This window comes from Nerophis lumbriciformis, linkage group LG17 (assembly GCF_033978685.3).
Source record: "Nerophis lumbriciformis linkage group LG17, RoL_Nlum_v2.1, whole genome shotgun sequence".
Classification (NCBI taxonomy): Eukaryota; Metazoa; Chordata; class Actinopteri; order Syngnathiformes; family Syngnathidae; genus Nerophis; species Nerophis lumbriciformis.
Window position 1 is genome coordinate 26,206,674 of NC_084564.2, and position 23,327 is coordinate 26,230,000.

The following is a 23,327-nucleotide window of genomic DNA, read 5'->3' on the forward strand; positions in this document are numbered from 1 at the left end:
CCTTGGCGGAGTCCAACCCTCACTGGAAACGTGTCCAACTTACTACCGGCAATGCGGACCAAGCTCTGGCACTGATCATACAGGGAGCGGACTGCCACAATCAGACAGTCCGATACCCCGTACTCTCTGAGCACTCCCCACAGGACTTCCCGAGGGACACAGTCGAATGCCTTCTCCAAGTCCACAAAACACATGTAGACTGGTTGGGCAAACTCCCATGCACCCTCAAGGACCCTGCCGAGAGTATAGAGCTGGTCCACAGTTCCACGACCAGGACGAAAACCACACTGTTCCTCCTGAATCCGAGGTTCGACTATACGGCGTAGCCTCCTCTCCAGTACACCTGAATAGACCTTACCGGGAAGGCTGAGGAGTGTGATCCCACGATAGTTAGAACACACCCTCTGGTTCCCCTTCTTAAAGAGAGGAACCACCACCCCGGTCTGCCAATCCAGTGGTACCGCCCCCGATGTCCACGTGATGCTGCAGAGTCTTGTCAAACAAGACAGCCCCACAGCATCCAGAGCCTTAAGGAACTCCGGGCGGATCTCATCTACCCCCGTCACTATATTATTTAGCAATATTGTTTCAGTCTGTTTTTACATAACAAATTTGCACAGTAACAAAATGTTTACAGAATTAACAATAAGAAAAACAATTCAGTATGGTGGTCAAGATTAATGAGTTAATTCATGTGATTAATCACAAACAAATATTGCATTAATCATGTATATGCACAGATGAATTACGCTATTTATTTAGACCGTACATGCTTCCTTACTTAACTGTGGATGGATACCTGAAATGTGGCAAAGGTTGTTATTTGGTCAGTGATCAGGGCAATGCATATGCCAGTACAAAGATGATTGAAGAAATTAGCAAATTTCACTTTGAAATACACCCAGATTCTCACGACCTGCCAATCAGGTCTGACAATATTCTTGTTTCCTTAGTTTTGTATTCTCTTCCTTAGTTTACTTTTACAGTATTTCCTGCCCAGTACTCATATTTTAGTTCCACTTTCTTTCCCTGAGCGCTATTTCCCTCACCTGTCTCTGATTGGCAACCTGAGCACACCTGTTTGTGGTTGCCAATCAGGCTTTTTCGTATTCCAGCCTGCCCCTGCAGCCAGGGCTGAAGAGTGTTGTGAACTGACAGATGTTACCGTCTGTGTTGCATGCTACCTTGCTCTGCTGCACTTCCATTCAATAATTCTTACCTGCACGTCGCCATCAGTCTCCTGCATATTGGGGTCCCAACCACCTCAGCGATGCGTGTTTGTGACACAGATGGGACTTTAGATAAAACTGTTACCAAGTTTTGAGCAGATAAATGACAAGTAAAACATTTTAAAAATGGTCCTTTATGATATTTTGACAATAAACTGCATTTTGTCCAAAAAGGTTAATTTAAATTGTGATTAATTGTGATTAATCATGATTAATCCCAATTCAAATGTATGAATAATAATTAAAAAATAATAATAATTTGACAGCACTAAAATCCACATATTTGTGCTGTATTTTACTAATATTTTTTTACCTAAAGGGTAAAAAAATCACAATCATTATGAAAGACATGACAATGGTTGGACTTTTTTTTTAAAAACGTAAATAAAAGTTTGCTTACAGTGGAGCTCCATTATTTCGCCGATAAAATCCAATAGATAATCATTCAAAAACCACCAACAATACTCCATTTACATTTCGTGACTTGAATATTAACCAAGTATTAGTCATAATGTTATTATAAGCTCTAATGCAGACACACTTTTTATAGCAACGTCATGATCACTACCGTGTGTCCCTATGTTTACATCATCGAATGGTCTGCTGCTTCCTTGCTCCCTAAAAGTTTATTCAAAATCATAAATTATGCATCTCACCTGGACAGAAGAAGTCTGAGTAGGTATTCCGACAAGTTGGTACAATGGCCAGAACGACACGAAAAGACGCTTGGTCCCCCCCACCCCGTTTCTTCATGAGGATTATGAGACACACTGCAAAAAGTCAATGTTCAAAAACAAAGAAAAAACAAAACAAAAATTAGGGGTGTTTTACTTGAACTAAGCAAAATTATCGGCCAATAGAACAAGAAAATTTGGTCTTGTAAAGACTTTCCAAAACAAGTAAAATTAGCTAACCTCAATGAACCCCAAAATACCTTAAAATAAGTATATTCTCACTAATAAGTGCACTTTTCTTGATGTACTTAAATGAAGTAAATGCTAGTGCCATTATCTTGACATAATGATATGCGCCCACCATTACATTTCTTGAAACCAGCAAACTTACACTAAAAACTAGTTTATTTTTCTCAATGGAAAGGCAACAAGGCAACCGCTTGTTAGTCTCGGGGTCTCCTAGCCGCTCAGGCAAATCATATGGTCTAAAAATGCATTTTCCCATCGATAACATGACATCATCGCGACAAGTACGTGCTCTTTCAGTCATTAGTGCGCAAAGAATATATATATATATATATATATATATATATATATATATATATATATATATATATATATATATATATATATTTACAGCCCAGCCTCCGGCCAAATTTTTTTACATTGTAATTTTAAAGAATTTATCTGAATGTGCATGAACTATTTCTGTTCAAAATAGTTTGAAATGTCTCATGTTAAATGTTTAAATATTAACTGTCAGCTTACTGTACTGTGCCAACTGTACTACTATATGAGTATGTATGTTCTCTTGTTTAATTGAAAATAAAACAGCAAAGTCCATTTGGCTGTCATCTGTTTTAATTATGATACACTATTGTGTCATGATTTTTTATTTCATGCTTGAAATAAGACATTTTTACTTTGAAAAATCAGTTTTATACTTGTGAGTGTTGATGACACAGCTTTGCAACAGTTGATATTCTAGTTTCAAGCATGTTTTCTCAATATAGGTCATACAATCTCAGTATCAAGCTGTAATATCTTACTGAGATAATTTAGGACCAAAACACTTAAAACAAGTAAAACACTCTAACATAAAATCTGCTTAGAGAGAAGAATTATCTTATCAGACAGAAAATAAGAAAATATCACCCTTATTTAAAATATTTAATTTTACTTAGATTTCAGTTTTTGCAGTACATACTTAAATGGGTATATATGAGCATCCCAGTAGTCGGCATCCTAATGACAGCAGATCTTATACTGTAAGTGATGTTTTATTATATGCTGTCATAGAGTCTGCAGTGAGTAATAATCAGTGATGAAGAAACAAAAAAAGCAAACCTTGTGCGTTTTTGCAATTAATGCGCCGCGTATGCTTAAAATGATCAAATTACGTAAATATTATAAATGTGCCCATTACTACATTGCATATTTACTTACATCATGTATATAAAACCTCAATGGAAATTTTTGGATGCATTTATTTAATATTTAGAATGCAAAAACAAAAATAACTTACAGCGTCATGTCTTTCATAATGATTGTAAACCCATCCATCCATCCATCCATTTCCTACCGTTTATTCCCTTCGGGGTCGTAAACGATAGGCAAAATTCCACCCAAAAAGTGCAGTTTCCCCTTTGAGACGTATTGTATGCAAAACTGTTAGTCACAAAGTACCAGTAAGTCAAATACACCATTTTTAAGTTACATTGGTACAGGTAATAGTTAACATCAAAGAATGCTGTCGTAAGCCTGGTCTCAGATGGGGAAAAAACCTTCCGTGATTTGGCTGTTTTTCTGTATATGAATATGGAATAGATTGGATAACGACACACTGAAGGGTCTATATCTACCTTAAATCTGTCTAGATTTTAAATGATAGCTCTCCTAAAATAGGTCTAATGATGCCACATGCTCTGTCTGGGTCTTGTCTTTCTTAATGCCTACATCTCTCTCTGTGGTTTTTCAGAGGAAAACCAGAAGACATTGATGACACTTCCAGCTTTCAAAGAGTCTTTTGTACCCTTGGTCTCATCCGATCATGCTGCAATACAGAAGGAATGTCTAGACTTGTGGTTTTCGTACTCACAGACGGAATATGGCAGACGTCTCGTCATCGACAACTTGGATGTTCCCCTGTAAGGCATTTTGTTGTTGTCTGATATAAATGTCACTATTCAGTATCTTACAAAAGTGAATAGTCCTATTCATAACACCAGCACTGATGGAATTTGGATATAATTTAGAGCAGGGATGGGCAAACTACGGCCCTTGGGTCACATCCGTACCATTGGTCTTTTTATTGGCCTGCCAAATGTTAGAACAGAATTAAGCAAAGATCGGTTTTGAAAACAGAACTGATACTCGACTTCGACGCACTGGAACGGGTGATCAAAAACAATGCTCCCACTAAAAGAAAATGCACCTTTTAACCCTGTAGAACCATTTTTCTTTTTCTTTGATGTTCTGTATTTTATAATTTTTTATTTTTGAAACCTTTTTATAACCAGGAAAATCCCATTGAGATTAAGAATCTTTTTTTCAAGGGAGTCCTGCACATTCATACACCAGTGTCAGTGCCACAGGGAGCAAAGTGGGCAAACTGTCTTGCCCAAGGCACAACAGCCACGATTAGGATGGTAGAAGCTGGAATCGAACTTGCAACCCTCATGTTGCTGGCACGGCCGCTCTACCATCCGAGCCATGTCGATCTGTTGACAAAAGATGTATTATAATTAAGTAGCCCATGTTTGAGAAATGTATTCTTAGTTCCAACAATATGATATGCTTTGAAATGCGTCATGTGCTCGCCTGGCCCGTCTGTCAAATTTTAAAAGCCATTGTGGCCACTGAGCCAAAAAGTTTGCCCACCCCTGATTTAGAGTTATCAATGCACAGTGTAATGTCACAGTTGGGAATGTCCCCATTAACAATTTACAGATTTTTTGGCCTCAGAGCCGATCAGATTTCGAGTCCCAATCGTATAGAACTGAACATGTTTTATAGCAAGTAACTGAAGTATAAACACAATAACAAAGCGTATCTTATCAAATTTAGAATTTGCTAGTATTATTGTAATTCAGATGATGGTATTGAATGCTACATACATTTTTGTTTTTAATAAAATAAAGTGGATAGTGCACACTACCTAAACAAAAGCAAAAACTACTATTCACTTCCATTTAAATCATTTGGGTTAGGGTCCCCGCAAAGCCTTCCTGTATCCAGAGACTTACACAGAGTTTGTTAACAATAACAAAAAAAAAATATATATATTTTATAATAATAATAAAAATTTAATTTAATTTAAATATCTATTTAATCATTTAATATTGTCTATTTACTGATACTACACTAAGTATTGTAAATACTGACATCTGGCTCGATGACCCTTATTTTACATTGAAGCTATAACGGCTAGTTTCTTCTATAGTTTTGTAATAATAAAAACATGAAAAATAGAAATATCTAATCATTTAATATTATTTACTGACACTACACTAGGATATTGAAAGTATTGACATCTGGATCAATCACCCCGACTTTACACTGAAGCTTTAGCGGTTAGCTTCTTGTGTCGTCCTGCTCGGTCAGTCTTTTTCCTGTAGTCCTCCAGTGACAATGATTAATGGAATAAACATATCTATTTTCCGCCATAGTGGTGAAAATGTGTATATTAGAAGCGGCTTTGCACTGTGGATAGATGACGCAATTGTCGCAGTTTGCCCTCAAATTTGAGCCGGTGTCCTGGCAAGTTAATGCAACTCCTGCATGTGTATAACAAAGAATCCAGAAACGTAATTGCGTCTCCCTGAGCGTGTATCCCTTTTTAAAGTCATCTTTCACGCGAGTACAATCTTTAGCAATGTAAACACTGCAACACAGCTGCTCTAGAAATGCCAATTGTCGATCAGTTAAAAAAGGCAAATATTGGCCCCTGATCCGATCGGCACATCTCTAGTCCAGGTTCTATTCATGTTTTCAAGAAACCACAGCTCCCCAGTTCCAGCACCCTTCATGCAGTTGTGGCAAGACACCATTATTTTGCTACTCACTTGTGTTGCCAGCTATTTAGGCAATGGACAGTAGCTGTGTGTTGACTTATCAGTGGATAGTAAATGTATTCTGAAATACAAGATGTACACAGACTACTTTAAAGTATATCCACATTTTCTTTCTACACTGCAAAAAGTCAGTGTTCAAAAACAATAAAAAAAAATAAAAAAAATTTGGGGTATTTTATTTGAACTAAGCAAAATTATCTGCCAATAGAACAAGACAATTCGACTTGTCAAGACTTTCCAAAACAAGTACAATTAGCTAACCTCAATGAACCCAAAAATACCTTAAAATAAATATATTCTCACTAATAACAAGTGCAATTTTCTTGGTAGAAAAAAAATAAGAGACCTTTTGGCTCAATATGTTGAAAAATCTTCTTAAATTAAGTAAATGCTAGTGCCATTATCTTGACATAATGATATGCGCTCGGCATCATGATTTTTTTTTTTCATGCTTGAAGTAGGAAATTATTACTTTAAAAAAGTAGTTTTATACTTGTGAGTGTTGATTGATTGATTGATTGAAACTTGTATTAGTAGATTGCACAGTACTGTACATATTACGTACAATTGACCACGAAATGGTAACACCCGAATACGTTTTTCAACTTATTCACGTTAATCAATTCATAGTATAATGGTTGATGACACAGCTTTGCAACAGTTGATATTCTAGTTTCAAGCATGTTTTTGTCATGACGTGGATTATTACGCAGTTTACTGCGAGGATTGTTTTCCCGGGATGCAAACGGACTAGACCAGACATCGGTAGAAGGTAGGAACATGATTTAATCTTGACTATAAAAAGTACAATCAAAAGGCGCTCACAAGGCGGAGACACACACTTGGCACAGGGAACAAAACTAATACTTTAACGTAAATTATGAACATAAAACAAACAACACTTACTGCATACTTGCCAACCCTCCCTGATTTTCCGGGAGACTCCCGAAATTCAACGCCTCTCCCGAAAACCTCCAGGGACAAATTTTCTCCCGAAAATCTCCCGAAATTCAGGCGGACCTGAGTGACGTGTCGACAGCCTGTTTTCACGTCCGCTTTCCCACAATATAAACAGTGTGCCTGCCCAATCACGTTATAACTGTAGAATGATGAGGGCGAGTTCTTGGTTTCTTATGTGGGTTTATTGTTAGGCAGTTTCATTAACGTCCTCCCAGCGCGGTAACAACACACAACTACAGCAGTCACGTTTTCGTCTACCGTAAAGCAGTTCGTCTGCCGTAAACAGCAATGTTGTGACACTCTTAAACAGGACAATACTGCCATCTACTGTACATGCATATGTGACATTAACATCTACGGCTTTTAGAGAGTGCAGTACACAACTGCGCACACAACAAGGAGACGAAGCAGAATGGATCATCAGAGAGGGTGTTCAGCATGGTTAGAAAAATAGTGACAGAGAATAGAACAAGGATGGACAATTCAACCCTTAACTCAACAATGAGTAGATGAGTGTTATGTGTGTGTATATGTGTAAATAAATGAACACTGAAATTCAAGTATTTCTCTTATTTATATATATATATATATATATATATATATATAAAAATATATATATATATATAGCTAGAATTCACTGAAAGTCAAGTATTTCTTATATATATATATATATATATATATATATATATATATATATATATATATGTATATATATGTATATATATATATATATATATATACATATATATATATATATATATATATATATATATATATGAAATACTTGACTTGGTGAATTCTAGCTGTAAATATACTCCTCCCCTCTTAACCACGCCCCCAACCACGCCCCCCCAACCACGCCCCGCCCCACCCCCGACACCCCCCCCCCCAACCTCCCGTAATCGAAGGTCTCAAGGTTGGCAAGTATGACTTACTGTGTGACATGAGCAGAGCAGCATGAACTATGAACAAGAACTATGGCATGGGCAGAGCAAACACAGAGTAAATCCAGAGTAATGTCGCCAGGACGACTCACTGGCAAAACAGGCTTAAATAATAGTCTCTGATTAAAACAGGTGAGTGAGTCAAACACATGAGACAGGTGAAACTAATCAATCGTCATGGAAACTAAAACAAGGGAGCGCAAAAACAGGAACTATGGAGTCTTAAACCGAACAGAACATAACCAAACAAAATCCAGACCACAGAACATGACAGTTTTGCTCAATATAGGTCATAAAATCTTAGCAACAAGCTGTAATATCTTACTGAGATACATTAGGACCAAAACCCTTAAAATAAATAAAACACTCTAACATAAAATCTGCTTAGTGAGAAGAATTATCTTATCAGACAGAAAATAAGCAAATACCACCCTTATTTGAGATATTTCATCTTATTTCGATTTCAGTTTTTGCAGTGTACAACATTGTCCTATGAGAAGATATATGGTAATACAATGGTTTTAATTTTGTAAGATGCTGTAAGTCTTTTTTTAATATGACGTTTTAATTTTGTTGCAGTTGTAATGCAACATACACAAATTAGATTTTAAAACAATTAAAAGACAACTGTTTATGAAACTCCGGTTTTAATCGCTAGACTTAATGACTTGGGTTTAGAAAATCATTTAATGCTGATGAAAAGTCTTTATAGTGTGAATATCGAATGCGCCTCTCCATTTTATCATGCTGGATGGTAGCACTGTGAATGTTTTTGAACTAAAAGAACAATATGTGGCTTGGAAACATGATTTTTGCTGAATAAAAGAAGCACGTATGTGATGGAATCACACTCAGTTAAATTGCTTTTGCGCTATACTCCTTTCAACCTCCAGCATGATATCTGGGGATTGGGATGATGTACTGTGGTGTATTAACCTGAGTTAATAATGCTCACTTTATTTTTATCTTTGGTATATCTGAGGCACTGCAATTTCGAGTTAATAAGGTGTCATTTGCCGAAATACTTTATCGTTGTTCCTTATTATGTCCTCCTTTATTTTACTTTCTTTCCCATCTGTCTTTTCTCCCGCTCCATTCTTAATCTGAATCTAAAGGTTAACGAGGAGCCTCATGGCGTGCATCTCGAGGCCAGAACGGCGACGGGAGAACAGAGTGCTTCTCATTTTGCAGAACTTGGCGACGGACAAAAAGTATCACTGCCCTGTAACAAACACACGTCTGCTGACACTCTACACAAAGCTTCTTTTTTTGTCTGAACAAGATAACAATGTCCTAAAAATTGAGGCTCTGACCCAGAGGCCAGCCTATTATCCTTCAGTGTTTCATATCTATATTAAAAGCAATTTTAGAATCTAGCTCTGTCAAGTGAAGGGTCTCAAAACAAATGGAAATGGTGGTATCTTTGATAAATCAAGTTTGTTACGTCTCTTGAAGGTAAAACGCTGTTTTCAAACTGTTCCTCTTTCCGAGGCCTCATGAAAACAAACATGAAAGGGTAACTGGGGCTCTTGAACTCAGCGGGAAATAGGTCGACGTGTCAGGGACTGAAATGGGGTGATCGAATTCACCCCCCTTCTGATGCTCAGAGAGAGTTATATTGTATCAAATGTAGCCAATGTCACACTTCTTTAGTTTCTTTTTCATTCACATTCAATGTAAGCGTAAAACAATATTAAACGATTTATTATATTCAAATAGCAAAACTACTTTATGCAGGTCAACAACATTAAGTAGACCTGCAAAATGTATAGACAAGAAAATGAGCCTTTACAAAGCAGTGGTGTAAAATGAGCTTATAGTATATTAAAAATACTTCCACCACAATAATGAAAATATTCTTAAATTCAAACCTGAGGATTATTGTCTTTTTAGGTTTGATATAACTCTTGTACTAAATTCCATTACATCAGGGTTATTCAAAGTGAGGCCAAGTGTACCCTGAAAAAAACAGATTTTATGGTGCATATTTTGTGGCGTTTGGATAATGTATTAATTTAAACCACTATAACTTCAGGGTTCCAGGATCGATCCCCGCTTCCGCCATCCTTGGGCAAGACACTTTACCCACCTTCTCCCAGTGCCACCCTCACTCTTTTAAATGTAGCTTAAAGATGCAGATAATGGGTTTCACTATGTAAAGCGCTTTGAGTCTCTAGACCAGTGGTTCTTAACCTTGTTGGAGGTACCGAACCCCACCAGTTTCATATGCGCATTCACCGAACCCTTCTTTAGTGAAAAATAAAATGTTGTTTTTTTTCAAATTCAAGACAAAGTTATATGTTTTTGGTAACATTTTAGTATGGGGAACATATTCTAGGTAACAAAGACTTATTTTAGACTTATTTGGACACTAGCGGAACATATTCTAAGTAACAAAGACTTAATTTAGAGTTATTTAGTTAGGGTTAGGGTTAGAGGGTTAGGGCCAGGGTTAGAGGGTTAGGGTTATAATAAGGCCATGCCGAATAAGGCATTAATAAGCAGTGTTGGGACTAACGCGTTACAAAGTACTGTAACGCCGTTAGTTTCGGTGGTAACTAGTAATCTAACGCGTTATTTTTTATATTCAGTAACTCAGTTACCGTTACTACATGATGCGTTACTGCGTTATTTTTACGTTATTTTTATGTAGTATCGGCTAGAAACAGAAGATCTGAGTGTGTTTTATTGCAGCGCTGCGGTGGAAAATAAAAGGCGTGCTTTGTTTGGGTGGGGGCGGGGGGGACTCCCATACCGCAGTTAAGGAGCGCAGGGGAGACATTCCTCCAGGGCCTATGTACTTCTTCGGGGCTAACAACCTTCACTTTACCCGGCAGTGGGTCTTTACAGCTGAGGGTGAATGACGAGACCGGCGGTTTGTTGCAACTTTGTGACTTTATTGGACGCAGCCATCCACCAAGCTAGAGCACCTGCACGCACTCACTGTCGCCGCTCGCTCACTTCTCTCGCCCACTCACTCACTGACGTCACTCACCTCACATGCTGTCATATCTTAAAGGGCCACACACACACACATACGCTACTCTCATAACAACTAACAAAACATCATGGCAAAGCCAGAAGTCGAGTTTTTTAACATGGAGACATTCTCGATACTTTTCTTTTGTCGAGCACAAAGACAATAACATTTTAGTTAAATGTAAGTTGTGTCTTGGATCAAAGATCCTATCTACTTAAAGTTAAAGTTAAAGTGCCATTATGTAGCAGCTATTTAAAATAGTTTTGTCAATTTGTTCTGGCCTGAAATAAATTGGCCCTTTGAAACATATCTTTGTCTTTGTGTGTTGTATGTAGAGCACATTGCTTAGCAGAGTTCAGTGATGCAAATGCATGTCAAGTTGATCAACAGATTGTATTATTCTCCAGTGCAATAACAGTACTGAAATGAAGGCTAAAAGGGCATTAATGGGAGCCTTAAAAAAAAGGGGGAAAAAAGAAGTAACTAAATAGTTACTTTTCACAGTAACGCATTACTTTTTGGTGTAAGTAACTGAGTTAGTAACTGAGTTACTTTTGAAATAAAGTAACTAGTAACTGTAACTAGTTACTGGTTTTCAGTAACTAGTATAGCTCGGTTGGTAGAGCGGCCGTGCCAGCAACTTGTGGGTTGCAGGTTTGATCCCCGCTTCCGCCATCCTAGTCACTGCCGTTGTGTCCTTGGGCAAGACACTTTACCCACCTGCTCCCAGTGCCACCCACACTGGTTTAAATGTAACTTAGATATTGGGTTTCACTATGTAAAGCGCTTTGAGTCACTTGAGAAAAAGCGCTATATAAATGTAATTCACTTCACTTCACTTCACAACTAACCCAACACTGTTAATAAGTACTTAATAATGACTAGTTAAGAGCCTGCTGTTGCCGTATCCATAATACGCCGATAGGGAGAAGTTTTTATTTACACAATGAGTCGGGTGTGTCTTGACCTCCACGCCGAACCCCTGAGCCCAACTCACCGAACCCCTAGGGTTCGATCGAACCCAGGTTAAGAACCACTGCTCTCGAGAAAATCACTATGTAAATATAATTCACATTTCACACATTTTTATCAAGCTTCTGGCACCGTCCAAAAGAGGCCTACCTCACTTTTTCAAAATGTGCATTGTTTTATTTAGGTCTGTCATATAAAATGTTCGATAAATACACCTTCAACAGTGTATGCACATTACATTTCTTCATCCTTTGATTAATGTGTGGATGTCACGTGTAATGTTCAGAGCCAACCACTAATTGGAGAATTGGGGAAAATGATTCCTAATTGGTGTGACATTTCTTATAATTTGGGGGGTAAAATTTTGCTGCGCTTACAGTATTTATACTTTTTTAAAAGGTTACATTTGTTTGTTGGAATACGAGCGCTTAATGTGGCCGCAGGGTGAACAATAAAGTTATGCGCATACTCCATCTATCACAGCTCCTTTGTTCTTTACTGCACATTACACACTGCATGCAGCAACAAGCGTTACATGCGGCTTTACTTTTTGCAGATTCTGCCGCCAGCTAAGGAATGGACTGATAGACTCTGTTGCCGTGCCACTTACAACAATATTGGTAAGACTTTTACAAATGCCAATTTGGACACAGTACTCTATTTTGTGCATTAGCATTGTGCTCATTGTTGACTTTTCAGAGCAATATTGGCGAGGCTGATCGACATGTCCTGCCCACTCTAATATCAGCTGTTGGCGAACTTATTGGAGACGACGTCAATCGTCACGCCCTTGCTCATGATGCAGAGTGTTGGAAGGCCTTCCTGCTTGCCATTGTTAGTATTTTTTCATTCACCATTGGGTTAAATCCTCATGTATGAGCAAGGCACTATTTTAACCAGGGTAATCGTATAGACCAGGGGTAGGGAACCTATGGCTCTAGAGCCAGATGTGGCTCTTTTGATGACCACATCTGGCTCTCAGATTAATCTTACCTGACATTGCTTAACACAATAAGTAATTAATAATTCCGCTGGTAATCACAATAACGTTGAAAATATTAAACATTCTCATGCATTTTAATCCATACATCCGTTTTCTACCGCACCTGTTCTAGAAGTTGCATCAATGGTAAGAAGTATTTTATTTATTATTGGTTAGCTTCAGAATAACAATGTTATTAAAAAGAATAAGAGACTTATTATACTCTAAAAATGTTGGTTTTACTTAAAAATGCACGCATTTAGTTGTATTCAGTGTTAAAAAATATCATATGGCTCTCACGGAAATACGTTTTAAAATATTTGGCTGTCATGGCTCTCTCAGCCAAAAAGGTTCCCGACCCCTGGTATAGACCCTGGTTCAAAGTACATCCATCCATCCATCTATTTTTCTACCGGTTCAAAGTACAGTTTATTTCAAATTACTTTAAAAAGGTCTCCAAAGACATGCACCTGGGGATAGGTTGATTGGCAACACTAAATTGGCCTTAGTGTGTGAATGTGAGTGTGAATGTTGTCTGTCTATCTGTGTTGGCCCTGCGATGAGGTGGCGACTTGTCCAGGGTGTACCCCTCCTTCCGCCCGATTGTAGCTGAGATAGGCTCCAGCGCCCCCCGCGACCCCGAAGGGAATAAGCGGTAGAAAATGGATGGATGGAAGGTCTGCATGGGAAGATCAAAATAAACTTTGATAGTTACTGGAGATGTAATCTACTATATGCTGTTGAGTTATTGTAAATTTAATCTAAAAAAGGGCTTTTGGGTTCAGGTTAAATTCCAATTAATCTCCATCCATCCATCCATTTTCTACCGCTTGTCCCTTTTGGGGTTGCGGGGGGTGCTGGAGTCTATCTCAGCTGCATTCGGGCGGTAGGCGGGGTACACCCTGGACAAGTCGCCACTTCATCGCAGGGCCAACACAGATAGACAGACAACATTCACACTCACATTCACACACGAGGGCCAATTTAGTGTTGCCAATTAACCTATCCCCAGGTGCATGTTTTTTGGAGGTGGGAGAACATGCAAACTCCACATGGAAAGATCTCGAGCCCGGGATTGAACTCAGGACTACTCAGGACCTTTGTATTGTGAGGCACATGCACTAACCCCTGTTTCACCGTGCTGCACTCCAATTAATCTCAATAGGGAAATATTATAATTCTCCTAGATACAAAAAATTGTTTTGTGATTCAGTCTAACCTGTATCTTTGCATGTAACATTTTTTTTGCTATGTAACAAACTTACTCAATTGGTCGTATTGTCACATCACATGGTTGTGGCCACTTGTTGCTAGGCAGAGTTCAAGGAAAACAAAATATATACAGGTAAAAGCCAGTAAATTAGAATATTTTGAAAAACTTGATTTATTTCAGTAATTGCATTCAAAAGGTGTAACTTGTACATTATATTTATTCATTGCACACAGACTGATGCATTCAAATGTTTATTTCATTTAATTTTGATGATTTGAAGTGGCAACAAATGAAAATCCAAAATTCCGTGTGTCACAAAATTAGAATATTACTTAAGGCTAATACAAAAAAGGGATTTTTAGAAATGTTGGCCAACTGAAAAGTATGAAAATGAAAAATATGAGCATGTACAATACTCAATACTTGGTTGGAGCTCCTTTTGCCTCAATTACTGCGTTAATGCGGCGTGGCATGGAGTCGATGAGTTTCTGGCACTGCTCAGGTGTTATGAGAGCCCAGGTTGCTCTGATAGTGGCCTTCAACTCTTCTGCGTTTTTGGGTCTGGCATTCTGCATCTTCCTTTTCACAATACCCCACAGATTTTCTATGGGGCTAAGGTCAGGGGAGTTGGCGGGCCAATTTAGAACAGAAATACCATGGGTATTAAACCAGGCACGGGTAGATTTTGCGCTGTGTGCAGGCGCCAAGTCCTGTTGGAACTTGAAATCTCCATATCCATAGAGCAGGTCAGCAGCAGGAAGCATGAAGTGCTCTAAAACTTGCTGGTAGACGGCTGCGTTGACCATGGATCTCAGGAAACAGAGTGGACCGACACCAGCAGATGACATGGCACCCCAAACCATCACCCAACCATGCAAATTTTGCATTTCCTTTGGAAATCGAGGTCCCAGAGTCTGGAGGAAGACAGGAGAGGCACAGGATCCACGTTGCCTGAAGTCTAGTGTAAAGTTTCCACCATCAGTGATGGTTTGGGGTGCCATGTCATCTGCTGGTGTCGGTCCACTCTGTTTCCTGAGATCCAGGGTCAACGCAGCCGTCTACCAGCAAGTTTTAGAGCACTTCATGCTTCCTGCTGCTGACCTGCTCTATGGAGATGGAGATTTCAAGTTCCAACAGGACTTGGCGCCTGCACACAGCGCAAAATCTACCCGTGCCTGGTTTACGGACCATGGTATTTCTGTTCTAAATTGGCCCGCCAACTCCCCTGACCTTAGCCCCATAGAAAATCTGTGGGGTATTGTGAAAAGGAAGATGCAGAATGCCAGACCCAAAAACGCAGAAGAGTTGAAGGCCACTATCAGAGCAACCTGGGCTCTCATAACACCTGAGCAGTGCCAGAAACTCATCGACTCCATGCCACGCCGCATTAACGCAGTAATTGAGGCAAAAGGAGCTCCAACCAAGTATTGAGTATTGTACATGCTCATATTTTTCATTTTCATACTTTTCAGTTGGCCAACATTTCTAAAAATCCCTTTTTTGTATTAGCCTTAAGTAATATTCTAATTTTGTGACACACGGAATTTTGGATTTTCATTTGTTGCCACTTCAAATCATCAAAATTAAATGAAATAAACATTTGAATGCATCAGTCTGTGTGCAATGAATAAATATAATGTACAAGTTACACCTTTTGAATGCAATTACTGAAATAAATCAAGTTTTTCAAAATATTCTAATTTACTGGCTTTTACCTGTATATATTTTTTTGCCACACCAAGGGGCGTTAAAGTGGAGCGGTGAAGTTGGAATGTTGTACAGGGGTCCCAAGCACACAGGGGGGACCCTGGACTTTTGTGAACTTTGAAAAAAGTTTTTTCCGTCATGTAGACTTAAACTTAGACTTAGACTTCCTTTTTATTGTCATTCAAATTTGAACTTTACAGTACAGATAAGAACGAAATTTCGTTACATAAGCTCATGGTAGTGCAGGATAAAAAAGCAATAAGGCGCAAATATAAATAAATAAATAAATATATATAAATAACATATAAATATATATATAAAATAAATAAATATATATAAATATATATAAATAAATAAATAGATTACTGTACAGATAAATATATTGCACTTTTTCACATGCGTCCACATTTATGGATGTATGTTATATTGTTTTTTTTATTCCAGCGACTTAATCCATTTTGGGGGGAGTTGAGGGGATAATTTAATTATGATGCGTTCAAGAGTCTTACGGCTTGAGGGAAGAAGCTGTTACAGAACCTGGAGGTTCCGCTTCGGAGGCTGCGGAACCTCTTTGTAGAGTGTAAATATCCATGCATCCATTTTCTACCGCTTATTCCCTTTTGGGGTTGCGGGGGGCGCTGGAGCCTATCTCAGCTACAATCGGGCGGAAGGCGGGGTAAACCCTGGACAAGTCGCCACTTCATCGCAGGGCCGAGTGTAAATATGTAAGTTTTAAAAATATCATAAATGTTGATATTAAATAAATATAGCTGTGAAATTCTGATAATAAGAATAAGTAAGAATGTCTAAGACTACCTAAAAACTGTATTAATATAGGCAAAATGGTTTGTTACACCTGGATCGCAACACTACACTCATCACAGACGTCAAAGTTAACTTTTTAGCATTCACACACAGCAACAGCATTTTGGAAAAAGGAAGGTAAACATATACGGTAAATCTATCCGGGGCAATATAGGGGAAAGTACAAGTTGAGTATGTACACGTTTCACTTTTGCAGTTAATTGCACATAAATGTGGTGCGTTCAAAGACCCTCGATTAAAATTAGAAACAGAGTCATCACTAGTTTTAAAGACAGGGGGAGACCTAATAATAAATACATCTAATAATATAATAATAATAATGATGTATTATTATGAACTGATAATAATCGTAAGTGAATCCACTTATCTCCAAACTGTGAAGTAAAGAAAAACTTGACAATTATAATCATATTAAAGTGAAAAATTACAGGTTATATGATTACTCAAACTTCAATGGCTACTCTATATCTAATTTGTTTGCACTTTTTTGTAAAGCTTGTTAAAACACATGTAAAATCATTAAACTTCACCTGTTGTAAAGCTTAATGTTTTTACATGTGTTTTAACAAGCTTTTTAGTGCCTGTAAACATATCAAACGTGAGTGTGTATGGAATGGGGACTTTTGGGTTTCAGGTAGACCAGTGGCTGATGTTAACACTTCCCTGGGACGAAGAAAAATAAAAAATACACGAAATAAATTCCAACAAAAACATCACTACTGTAATGTTCGTCATATTATATAATTAAAGTTAAAGTACCAATGATAGTCACACACACACTAGGTGTGGCGAAATTATTCTCTGCATTTGACCCATCACCCTTGGTCACCCCCTGGGAGGCGAGGGGAGCAGTGGGCAGCAGCGGTGGCTGCGCCCGGGAATCATTTTTGGTGATTTAACCCCCAATTCCAACCCTTGATGCTGAGTGCCAAGCAGGGAGATAATGGGTCCCATTTTTATAGTCTTTGGTATGACTCGGCAGGGGTTTGAACTCATGACCTACCGATCTCAGGGCGGACACTCTAACCACTAGACCAGTGTTTTTCAACCTTTTTTGAGCCAAGGCACAATTTTTGCGTTGACAAAAATCCGGAGGTACACCACCAGCAGAAGTCATTAAAAAAGGAAATTCAGTTGACAGTAGAAAGTCGTTGTCGCAATTGTTGGATATGACTTCAAACCATAACCAAGCATGCATCACTATAGCTCTTGTCTCAAAGTGGGTGTACTGTCACCACCTGTCACATCACCCCCTGACTTATTTGGACTTTTTTGCTGTTTTCCTGTGTGTAGTGTTTTAGTTCTTGTCTTGCGCTCCTATTTTGGTGGCTTTTTGTCTTTTTTTTGGTATTTTCCTGTAGCAGTTTCATGTCTTCCTTTGAGCGATATTCCCCCCATCTACTTTGTTTTAGCAATCAAGAATATTTCAGTTGTTTTTATCCTTCTTTGTGGGGACATTGTAGATTGTCATGTCATGTTCGGATGTACATTGTGGACGCCGTCTCTGCTCCGCAGTATGTCTTTGTTTTTTCAGCATTCTGTTTTTGTTTACTTTGTAGCCAGTTCAGTTGAAGTTTCGTTCTGCATAGCCTTCCCTAACCTTCAATGCCTTTTCTTAGAGGCACTCACCTTTTGTTTATTTTTGGTTTAAGCATTAGACACCTTTTTACCTGCACGCAGCCTCCCGCTGTTTGCAACATCTACAAAGCAATTAGCTACCGGCTGCCACCTACTGGTATGGAAGAGTATTACACGGTTACTCTGCCGAGCTCAACAACAACACATTTGCAGACTATAATTACTGGTTTGCAAAAAAATATTTTTAACCCAAATAGGTGAAATTACATAATCTCCCACGGCACACCAGACCGTATCTCACGGCACACTAGTTGAAAAACACTGCACTAGACCACTGAGTAGTACATAACTGGTTTGTAGTAAATATATAGTATATGCAGTATTGGAGCTTTGGTTTTGAGTACTACATCTTGGATGTTTCTAGCTCCAAAAACCCCCACTAATATTTATAATAGAACAGTTAGTGCTTTGTAGGGCTGTCTTCAACTGAGAAGTTTCATAGCCGAATCTGATTGGTTCGAGTTTATCCCGAGTCGACGATGGACAAAATGTTTTTTTTTCTAATGTCCCTTTTATAAACAGACCTCGTTTGTGACTTTTTCCACCTCGAAAAAAAAGGCTGAAACACTCAGATACGCGCTAAAGATTGAATTTTTTTGTGAGGTCTTTGGTCCGGCCCAAACCGTGGTTGCTGTCATGTCAAATCAAAACAGGAGGTCTCTCCTCAGCAGTGGGAGTCGGCACGCATTCGAAGGGGTATTTGGCTCACTTTGCTGTATTAAAAAAACACATTTTGGATTGTTACGAACATGCTTTGACTGTCAAAGATGTTGGATAACGTAACATGTGACATTTCTACCTACAAAACCCCTGACTATTCTGTACTACGTGTTTCTCAACTAGTGGGTCGGGACACCCTTGGGAATCACGGTGAGGTGTCATTTGGGTCGCGAGCAACTGGGGAGGTTGTGTCTACACTGTAGTGGTCATGTTAGGATGATACACAAGCGTGAAGCTAGATGCCAGCAGTGCTTAAATATAATCAACAGGCTGCCTGTTCTGCAATTTTAGAGTTAGTAAGTACACAGGAACACATACAGTATGTACAGAGCTAAAAAAAAAAGAGTTGAGTAAGGATTACAATTTTTCTACATTTTGAAAGTATTAAACTTTGCTCAATTTCCATGAAAAAAGGGAGGGAATGCAATTACATTTAAATTGTTTGTTTTTGTTTCTTCTTTAACTAACATGGACACTACATAGAACAAACAGTAGAAGAAGAGAAAGTCAAACACAAATACAGATAGAAGGAGTAAATATTGAAAGGGTAAAATAAAACACATTTTTGGGTGTAACAATAGATGATAAAATGAATCTGAAATCTCATGTAAAAAATATACAACATAAAGTAGCAAGACACACATCAATAATGAATAAAGCAAAACATGTTCTAGACCAGTGGTTCTTAAAGGGGAACATTATCACAATTTCAGAAGGGTTAAAACCATTAAAAATCAGTTTCCAGTGGCTTATTTTATTTTTCGAAGTTTTTTTCAAAATTTTACCCATCACGCAATATCCCTAAAAAAAGCTTCAAAGTGCCTGATTTTAACCATCGTTATATACACCCGTCCATTTTCCTGTGACGTCACACAGTGATGCCAACACATACAAACATGGCGCATAGAACAGCAAGCTATAGCGACATTAGCTCGGATTCAGACTCGGATTTCAGCGGCTTAAGCGATTCAACAGATTACGCATGTATTGAAACGGATGGTTGTAGTGTGGAGGCAGGTAGCGAAAACGAAATTGAAGAAGAAACTGAAGCTATTGAGCCATATCGGTTTAAACCGTATGCAAGCGAAACCGACGAAAACGACACGACAGCCAGCGACACGGGAGAAAGCGAGGACGAATTCGGCGATCGCCTTCTAACCAACGACTGGTATGTGTTTGTTTGGCATTAAAGGAAACTAACAACTATGAACTAGGTTTACAGCATATGAAATACATTTGGCAACAACATGCACTTTGAGAGTGCAGACAGCCCAATTTTCTTAATTAATATATTCTGTAGACATACCCTCATCTGCTCTCTTTTCCTGAAAGCTGATCTGTCCAGTTTTGAAGTTGATGTCAGCAGGCCAGGGAAGCTAGGGTCGATATTCTTCTCTTGATCATCTTCGGTGGCATAAGGGACGGTGTGAGCCAAGACATCCAGGGGGTTTAGCTCGCTCGTCTGCGGGAACAAACTGCCGCCATTGCTTGCCGTGCTACCGAGGCCCTTTGTCCCTGAATTGCTCACACACTCCGGCAGATTCAATGGGGGTCTGGCGGAAGATTTCTTTGACTTTATCGTTGGAAATGCATCTGCTTTGAGTGTCGCAGGATATCCACACATTCTTGCCATCTCTGTCGTTGCATAGCTTTCGTCGGTAAAGTGTGCGGAACAAACGTCCAATTTCTTGCCACTTTCGCATCTTTGGGCCACTGGTGCAACTTGAATCCGTCCCTGTTCGTGTTGTTACACCCTCCGACAACACACCGACGAGGCATGATGTCTCCAAGGTACGGAAAACAGTCGAAAAAACGGAAAATAACAGAGCTGATTTGACTCGGTGTTTGAGAAAATGGCGGATTGCTTCCCGATGTGACGTCATCGCTCCGAGAGCGAATATTAGAAAGATGTTTTATTCGCCAAAATTCACCCATTTAGAGTTAGGAAATCGGTTAAAAAAATATATGGTCTTTTTTCTGCAACATCAAGGTATATATTGACGCTTACATAGGTCTGGTGATAATGTTCCCCTTTAACCCTGTTGGAGGTACCGAACCCCACCAGTTTCATATGCGCATTCACCGAACCCTTCTTTAGTGGAAAATAAATTGTTGTTTTTTTCTCAAATTCAAGACAAAGTTATATGTTTTTGGTAACATTTTAGTATGGGGAACATATTCTAAGTAACAAAGATTTAATTTAGAGTTTTTTGGACACTACGGGAACATATTCTAAGTAACAAAGACTTAATTCTGAGTTATTTGGTTAGGGTTAGGGTTGGGGTTAGAGGATTAGGGCCAGGGTTAGAGGGTTAGGGTTATAATAAGGCCATGCCGAATAAGGCATTAATAAGTACTTAATAATGACTAGTTAAGAGCTAATATGTTACTAATTTGCATGTTAATAAGCAACTAATTGATGGTGAATATGTTCCCCATACTAAAGTGTTACCATGTTTTTTTTACTGGTGCACAAAATGAACCGTGCATGGACATCACTTAGCACTTTGGCTACCCCTGTGGTAAATTTTAAATGTGCTCTATAAATAAAGTTGATTTGATTTGATTTGATTTGATTTGTTCAAAGAACAAAACCAACACAGTGCATAAACTCACAACAAATTACACACCTGCAAATCAGTGTTACTTCTGCTGTTGCCGTATCCGTAATACGCCGATAGGGAGACGTTTGTATTTACACGATGGGTCGGGTGTGTCTTGACCTCCGCCGAACCCATGAGCCCGACTCACCGAACCCCTAGGGTTCGATCGAACCCAGGTTAAGAACCACTGTTCTAGACCAAAAATCACTTCATATTCTTTACTGCTCGCTAGTGTTACATATCTGAGTTATTGTGTAGAAATATGTGGAAACAACTACAAATGTGCGCTTCATTCACTAACTGTGTTACAAAAAAGATCACTTACAATAATACTTATTGTTGGATATAGAGAACATACAAACCCTTTATTTATTAAATCACAATTATTGAAATTCAATGATTTGGTGCATTTGCAAACAGCTAAAATTATGGATAAAGCAAACTATAACCTGCGACCCAAGAATGTTCAACAATTCTTCTCAACAAAATAAGAGAAATATAGCCTTAAAGAAAAATGTAATTTTAAACATTTGTATGCTCGTACAACACTAAAAACCTTTAGCATATCTGTACGTGGAATTAAATTATGGAATGGATTAACCAAATAAATCAAACAAAACACCAATAAGATTCAGTTTAAGAGACTGTTCAAATTACAAGTCTTCACAAAGTACACAGAAGAAGAATTATGATGAACATCTTGAACCCTTTTTTTCCCTTTTTTTTTAATTGTGACAAACATTATTTATGTATTTTTAGTATTTGTTTGCTTGCTATGGTATATTATTTATTCATTATTTATTTGTTCACTGTTCTGTTACAGAGAGCAAGGACATAGGATACAATTGCTATGGTATGAAAAGGGGTAAGATTAAATAAGCTCTGCTTCTTCCTACTCCTTTTCGGACATGCTGTAATGAAACATCTGGAATTGTGCGATGCATTACATTGTATTGTATGCATGTCCCAAATAAACTGGAACTGAACTGAAATGAACTGAACAAACTTTATTTTTATTAACAAGTAAGTTCCCTTTACAGACTAACCTTCACTTGACCAAACGTCCAGTTTATTCTTAGTAATTACCTCAAGTGTTGGACTTCTCAATGTCACATTGTGCCAATACTTGCTGTTTTGTTTGCTGGTTGTATGAATGTTCGTGAACTGTCGTTGCAGAAGCAATGCATCTCTTGCAGCTATAAGGAGATTCTTTACGCTCTGCTTGGATTGATCATCAACCTTTCTACTCTTACCTCACCTGTCATTCAGGCAAGTCATGTTATTGCACTGTTGAAAAGTCACACCCTTTTGTGAGGGACATTCAATATACTGTATAGTGGACACATGTTCCAGTGCATTATGGTGTCATTTCACATATGAAGAGGTGAGATGCTTGTTACAAGCAGTCTTTTTTTGTCTTCGTAGGAACACGCGGTCTGCCTGTGTGGCTGCTGCCTGGACCTGCTGAAGGATGACGACGGAGGTCTCGTAACTGTGAGCGATTCTTTTTATAGCCCCCTTACTAAACACTAAAACACTCATTAGAGTTGAATTGGAAGGACCAAAACCCAATAGGTTTTTATGTTTTTTAGAGGTGATTAATGTCTCATTAAAAGTTCAAACTGCATTCTTCAATATTCAGGGGATCTTCTATAACATGGGTTGGCAAACTTTTTGACTAGGGGGTCACATTGTGCTAACATACCTACCTACCTATCTCCAGACATAGATAATATTACCATGATTATTCATTTAGACATGTTTACAATGTATGAAACATGTCATGTAATTTCATGCCTGTATTGTA

The 23,327-nt window shown here is 38.4% G+C and overlaps 1 protein-coding gene across 1 annotated transcript in view; it reads left to right on the top strand.

The window, feature by feature from the left end:
• Positions 1-23,327, top strand: part of ttc12 (tetratricopeptide repeat domain 12) — a 106,568-nt gene that overhangs the window by 44,148 nt on the left and 39,093 nt on the right. Inside the window, exons 12-17 of the mRNA XM_061972979.1 lie at positions 3,882-4,050; positions 8,996-9,091; positions 12,389-12,452; positions 12,532-12,666; positions 22,697-22,789; positions 22,946-23,014. Coding sequence (XP_061828963.1) covers positions 3,882-4,050; positions 8,996-9,091; positions 12,389-12,452; positions 12,532-12,666; positions 22,697-22,789; positions 22,946-23,014 — 626 coding nt within the window. The remainder of the gene's footprint in view (positions 1-3,881; positions 4,051-8,995; positions 9,092-12,388; positions 12,453-12,531; positions 12,667-22,696; positions 22,790-22,945; positions 23,015-23,327) is intronic.